At 49.3% G+C, this 6,750-nt stretch overlaps 1 protein-coding gene and 1 long non-coding RNA gene across 3 annotated transcripts in view; both read left to right on the top strand.

Annotated features, from left to right (window-relative positions):
• Positions 1 to 1,616, top strand: part of LOC139365271 (serine hydroxymethyltransferase, cytosolic-like) — an 82,664-nt gene extending 81,048 nt beyond the window's left edge. For both annotated transcript variants that reach the window (XM_071102781.1, XM_071102782.1), the window contains one exon: positions 293 to 1,616. In XM_071102781.1, coding sequence (XP_070958882.1) covers positions 293 to 465 — 173 coding nt within the window. In that variant the 3' untranslated portion in view covers positions 466 to 1,616. The remainder of the gene's footprint in view (positions 1 to 292) is intronic.
• Positions 1,617 to 2,546: 930 nt separating this feature from the next.
• Positions 2,547 to 4,473, top strand: LOC139365272 (uncharacterized). Its single transcript, XR_011626568.1, has 3 exons — positions 2,547 to 2,694; positions 3,412 to 3,522; positions 3,915 to 4,473. It is a non-coding gene; the product is annotated as an uncharacterized lncRNA (long non-coding RNA).
• Positions 4,474 to 6,750: the final 2,277 nt, after the last annotated feature.

The following is a 6,750-nucleotide window of genomic DNA, read 5'->3' on the forward strand; positions in this document are numbered from 1 at the left end:
CATAGTGCTGACCCTAGATGTCCAGTTAGCAGACCAAGACCACCCCTAACCCCTGTGTCGATAGACATAGTGCTGACCCTAGATGTCCAGCTAGCAGACAAGGCCACCTCTAACCCCCTGACCTCTGTGTCTATAGACATAGTGCTGACCCTAGATGTCCAGCTAGCAGACAAGGCCACCTCTAACCCCCTGACCTCTGTGTCTATAGACATAGTGCTGACCCTAGATGTCCAGCTAGCAGACCAAGGCCACCTCTAACCCCTTGACCTCTCACCCCTCGTTCTCCCTACAGGTATCCAGATGACCCTGGACATCCAGGCCTCTCTGCAGCCCAAGGCGACCCTGAAGGAGTTTAAGGAGGCCCTGGCAGGGGAGGGGAAGCACCAGGAGAGGGTAGCAGAGCTGAGGGGGGAGGTGGAGGCTTTCGCTGGGGGGTTCCCCATGCCTGGTCTGGAGGAACTTTAAAGACCTGTTTTCAAGATGAAATGTTTTCATGTCACCTGCCGCATCATCATACCTCTTGAATATTGACTGTTTCCTTCTCTGCTGTCCTCTGTCTTACCGGTTTGACTGACTGTTTCCTTCTCTGCTGTCCTCTGTCTTACCGGTTTGACTGACTGTTTCCTTCTCTGTTGTCCTCTGTCTTACCGGTTTGACTGACTGTTTCCTTCTCTGCTGTCCTCTGTCTTACCGGTTTGACTGACTGTTTCCTTCTCTGTTGTCCTCTACCTTAACGGTTTGACTGACTGGTTTGTCCTCTGCCTTAAGGGTTTGTTTGACTGACTGTTTCCTTCTCTGCTGTCCTCTGCCTTAACGGTTTGACTGACTGGTTTGTCCTCTGCCTTAACGGTTTGACTGACTGGTTTGTCCCCTGTCTTACCGGTTTGACTGACTGGTGTGTCCTCTGCCTTACCGGTTTGACTGACTGTTTCCTTCTCTGCTGTCCTCTGCCTAAACGGTTTGACTGACTGGTTTGTCCCCTGCCTTAACGGTTTGACTGACTGGTTTGCCCCCTGTCTTACCGGATTGACTGACTGGTTTGTCCCCTGTCTTACCGGTTTGACTGACTGGTGTGTCCTCTGCCTTACCGGTTTGACTGACTGTTTCCTTCTCTGCTGTCCTCTGCCTAAACGGTTTGACTGACTGGTTTGTCCCCTGCCTTAACGGTTTGACTGACTGTGTTTCCTTCTCTGCCTTAACGGTTTGTTTGACTGACTGTTTCCTTCTCTGCTGTCCTCTGCCTAAACGGTTTGACTGACTGGTTTGCCCCCTGTCTTACCGGATTGACTGACTGGTTTGTCCCCTGCCTTAACGGTTTGACTGACTGGTTTGTCCTCTGCCTTAACGGTTTGACTGACTGTGTTTCCGTCTCTGCCTAAACGGTTTGACTGACTGGTTTGTCCCCTGCCTTAACAGTTTGACTGACTGTGTTTCCTTCTCTGCCTTAACGGTTTGTTTGACTGACTGTTTCCTTCTCTGCTGTCCTCTGCCTAAACGGTTTGACTGACTGGTTTGTCCCCTGCCTTAACAGTTTGACTGACTGTGTTTCCGTCTCTGCCTTACCGGTTTAATGTAATGAAACCCAAGACAAATAAAACTCAAGGATGTGGAACACACCTCGGTCTCTACCGCATCTTTTTCTTCAGAAGAGGAACGATACTGTAGATAGCATGTGTGGATCACTGGATGTGATTAGAGCGTGCATTGTGGGTAGATATAGAGCCCGTCGGCCATTAGGATTGGGTTCCAGATACACACATTTATCATGTTTCCATTGAGAGAGAAAGATGACTGGAGAGGAACCGACTGGAGAGGAACCGCCTGGAGAGGAACCGCCTGGAGAGGAACCGCCTGGAGAGGAACCAACTGGGGAGGAACCGACTGGGGAGGAACCGACTGGGGAGGAACCGACTGGGGAGGAACCGACTGGAGAGGAACCGGCTGTGTTTTATCTGACTGGAGAGGAACCGACTGTGGGTTGTGTTAATGTTGTTGTAGGGTTGTGTTAATGTTGCTGTAGGGTTGTGTTAATGTTGCTGTAGGGTTGTGTTAATGTTGCTGTAGGGTTGTGTTAATGTTGTAGGGTTGTGTTAATGTTGCTGTAGGGTTGTGTTAATGTTGCTGTAGGGTTGTGTTAATGTTGTAGGGTTGTGGTAATGTTGCTGTAGGGTTGTGTTAATGTTGCTGTAGGGTTGGTAATGTTGCTGTAGGGTTGTGTTAATGTTGTAGGGTTGTGTTAATGTTGCTGTAGGGTTGTGTTAATGTTGCTGTAGGGTTGTGTTAATGTTGCTGTAGGGTTGTGTTAATGTTGCTGTAGGGTTGTGTTAATGTTGCTGTAGGGTTGTGTTAATGTTGCTGTAGGGTTGTGTTAATGTTGTTGTAGGGTTGTGTTAATGTTGCTGTAGGGTTGTGTTAATGTTGCTGTAGGGTTGTGTTAATGTTGCTGTAGGGTTGTGTTAATGTTGTAGGGTTGTGTTAATGTTGCTGTAGGGTTGTGTTAATGTTGCTGTAGGGTTGTGTTAATGTTGCTGTAGGGTTGTGTTAATGTTGTTGTATGGTTGTGTTAATGTCCTCCAGGGGGTTCTGATAACCATCTGATCTTACTGGACCTGAGGCCTAACGGGACGGACGGAGGACGAGCTGAGAAGGTTCTAGAAGCTGCTGCCATCGCCTGCAACAAGAACACCTGTCCAGGTAACTAACAGACACAGTCCTCTGTAGGTGGTGAGAGTGCTCTGTGTCCCAGTTGTCTGTATATGGTAAGTAACAGACACAGTCCTCTGTAGGTGGTGAGAGTGCTCTGTGTCCCAGTTGTCTGTATATGGTAAGTAACAGACACGGTCCTCTGTAGGTGGTGAGAGTGCTCTGTGTCCCAGTTGTCTGTATATGGTAACAGACACAGTCCTCTGTAGGTGGTGAGAGTGCTCTGTGTCCCAGTTGTCTGTATATGGTAAGTAACAGACACAGTCCTCTGTAGGTGGTGAGAGTGCTCTGTGTCCCAGTTGTCTGTATATGGTAACAGACACAGTCCTCTGTAGGTGGTGAGAGTGCTCTGTGTTCCAGTTGTCTGTATATGGTAACAGACACGGTCCTCTGTAGGTGGTGAGAGTGCTCTGTGTCCCAGTTGTCTGTATATGGTAAGAAACAGACACAGTCCTCTGTAGGTGGTGAGAGTGCTCTGTGTTCCAGTTGTCTGTATATGGTAAGAAACAGACACAGTCCTCTGTAGGTGGTGAGAGTGCTCTGTGTCCCAGTTGTCTGTATATGGTAAGAAACAGAAACAGTCCTCTGTAGGTGGTGAGAGTGCTCTGTGTCCCAGTTGTCTGTATATGCGTGTATATACGTAATGTGTGTGTGTGTGTGTGTGTGTGTATATACGTAATGTGTGTGTGTGTGTGTGTGTGTGTGTAGGTGATAAGAGTGCGTTGCGTCCCAGCGGTCTGAGGTTCGGCTCTCCTGCTCTGACCTCCAGAGGAATGGTTGAAGACGACTTCAGGAAGGTCGCAGAGTTCATCCACAGAGGTGACCCCTGACCCCTGTGTCTATAGACATAGTGCTGACCCTAGATGTCCAGCTAGCAGACCAAGGCCACCTCTAACCCCCTGACCTCTGTGTCTATAGACATAGTGCTGACCCTAGATGTCCAGTTAGCAGACCAAGACCACCCCTAACCCCTGTGTCGATAGACATAGTGCTGACCCTAGATGTCCAGCTAGCAGACAAGGCCACCTCTAACCCCCTGACCTCTGTGTCTATAGACATAGTGCTGACCCTAGATGTCCAGCTAGCAGACAAGGCCACCTCTAACCCCCTGACCTCTGTGTCTATAGACATAGTGCTGACCCTAGATGTCCAGCTAGCAGACCAAGGCCACCTCTAACCCCTTGACCTCTCACCCCTCGTTCTCCCTACAGGTATCCAGATGACCCTGGACATCCAGGCCTCTCTGCAGCCCAAGGCGACCCTGAAGGAGTTTAAGGAGGCCCTGGCAGGGGAGGGGAAGCACCAGGAGAGGGTAGCAGAGCTGAGGGGGGAGGTGGAGGCTTTCGCTGGGGGGTTCCCCATGCCTGGTCTGGAGGAACTTTAAAGACCTGTTTTCAAGATGAAATGTTTTCATGTCACCTGCCGCATCATCATACCTCTTGAATATTGACTGTTTCCTTCTCTGCTGTCCTCTGTCTTACCGGTTTGACTGACTGTTTCCTTCTCTGCTGTCCTCTGTCTTACCGGTTTGACTGACTGTTTCCTTCTCTGTTGTCCTCTGTCTTACCGGTTTGACTGACTGTTTCCTTCTCTGCTGTCCTCTGTCTTACCGGTTTGACTGACTGTTTCCTTCTCTGTTGTCCTCTACCTTAACGGTTTGACTGACTGGTTTGTCCTCTGCCTTAAGGGTTTGTTTGACTGACTGTTTCCTTCTCTGCTGTCCTCTGCCTTAACGGTTTGACTGACTGGTTTGTCCTCTGCCTTAACGGTTTGACTGACTGGTTTGTCCCCTGTCTTACCGGTTTGACTGACTGGTGTGTCCTCTGCCTTACCGGTTTGACTGACTGTTTCCTTCTCTGCTGTCCTCTGCCTAAACGGTTTGACTGACTGGTTTGTCCCCTGCCTTAACGGTTTGACTGACTGGTTTGCCCCCTGTCTTACCGGATTGACTGACTGGTTTGTCCCCTGTCTTACCGGTTTGACTGACTGGTGTGTCCTCTGCCTTACCGGTTTGACTGACTGTTTCCTTCTCTGCTGTCCTCTGCCTAAACGGTTTGACTGACTGGTTTGTCCCCTGCCTTAACGGTTTGACTGACTGTGTTTCCTTCTCTGCCTTAACGGTTTGTTTGACTGACTGTTTCCTTCTCTGCTGTCCTCTGCCTAAACGGTTTGACTGACTGGTTTGCCCCCTGTCTTACCGGATTGACTGACTGGTTTGTCCCCTGCCTTAACGGTTTGACTGACTGGTTTGTCCTCTGCCTTAACGGTTTGACTGACTGTGTTTCCGTCTCTGCCTAAACGGTTTGACTGACTGGTTTGTCCCCTGCCTTAACAGTTTGACTGACTGTGTTTCCTTCTCTGCCTTAACGGTTTGTTTGACTGACTGTTTCCTTCTCTGCTGTCCTCTGCCTAAACGGTTTGACTGACTGGTTTGTCCCCTGCCTTAACAGTTTGACTGACTGTGTTTCCGTCTCTGCCTTACCGGTTTAATGTAATGAAACCCAAGACAAATAAAACTCAAGGATGTGGAACACACCTCGGTCTCTACCGCATCTTTTTCTTCAGAAGAGGAACGATACTGTAGATAGCATGTGTGGATCACTGGATGTGATTAGAGCGTGCATTGTGGGTAGATATAGAGCCCGTCGGCCATTAGGATTGGGTTCCAGATACACACATTTATCATGTTTCCATTGAGAGAGAAAGATGACTGGAGAGGAACCGACTGGAGAGGAACCGCCTGGAGAGGAACCGCCTGGAGAGGAACCGCCTGGAGAGGAACCAACTGGGGAGGAACCGACTGGGGAGGAACCGACTGGGGAGGAACCGACTGGGGAGGAACCGACTGGAGAGGAACCGGCTGTGTTTTATCTGACTGGAGAGGAACCGACTGTGGGTTGTGTTAATGTTGTTGTAGGGTTGTGTTAATGTTGCTGTAGGGTTGTGTTAATGTTGCTGTAGGGTTGTGTTAATGTTGCTGTAGGGTTGTGTTAATGTTGTAGGGTTGTGTTAATGTTGCTGTAGGGTTGTGTTAATGTTGCTGTAGGGTTGTGTTAATGTTGCTGTAGGGTTGTGTTAATGTTGTTGTATGGTTGTGTTAATGTCCTCCAGGGGGTTCTGATAACCATCTGATCTTACTGGACCTGAGGCCTAACGGGACGGACGGAGGACGAGCTGAGAAGGTTCTAGAAGCTGCTGCCATCGCCTGCAACAAGAACACCTGTCCAGGTAACTAACAGACACAGTCCTCTGTAGGTGGTGAGAGTGCTCTGTGTCCCAGTTGTCTGTATATGGTAAGTAACAGACACGGTCCTCTGTAGGTGGTGAGAGTGCTCTGTGTCCCAGTTGTCTGTATATGGTAACAGACACAGTCCTCTGTAGGTGGTGAGAGTGCTCTGTGTCCCAGTTGTCTGTATATGGTAAGTAACAGACACAGTCCTCTGTAGGTGGTGAGAGTGCTCTGTGTCCCAGTTGTCTGTATATGGTAACAGACACAGTCCTCTGTAGGTGGTGAGAGTGCTCTGTGTTCCAGTTGTCTGTATATGGTAACAGACACAGTCCTCTGTAGGTGGTGAGAGTGCTCTGTGTCCCAGTTGTCTGTATATGGTAAGAAACAGACACAGTCCTCTGTAGGTGGTGAGAGTGCTCTGTGTTCCAGTTGTCTGTATATGGTAAGAAACAGACACAGTCCTCTGTAGGTGGTGAGAGTGCTCTGTGTCCCAGTTGTCTGTATATGGTAAGAAACAGAAACAGTCCTCTGTAGGTGGTGAGAGTGCTCTGTGTCCCAGTTGTCTGTATATGCGTGTATATACGTAATGTGTGTGTGTGTGTGTGTGTGTGTGTGTGTATATACGTAATGTGTGTGTGTGTGTGTGTGTGTGTGTAGGTGATAAGAGTGCGTTGCCTCTAACCCCCTGACCTCTGTGTCTATAGACATAGTGCTGACCCTAGATGTCCAGCTAGCAGACCAAGGCCACCTCTAACCCCTTGACCTCTCACCCCTCGTTCTCCCTACAGGTATCCAGATGACCCTGGACATCCAGGCCT

Source organism: Oncorhynchus clarkii, chromosome 13, assembly GCF_045791955.1.
Source record: "Oncorhynchus clarkii lewisi isolate Uvic-CL-2024 chromosome 13, UVic_Ocla_1.0, whole genome shotgun sequence".
In the NCBI taxonomy this organism is placed as follows: domain Eukaryota; kingdom Metazoa; phylum Chordata; class Actinopteri; order Salmoniformes; family Salmonidae; genus Oncorhynchus; species Oncorhynchus clarkii.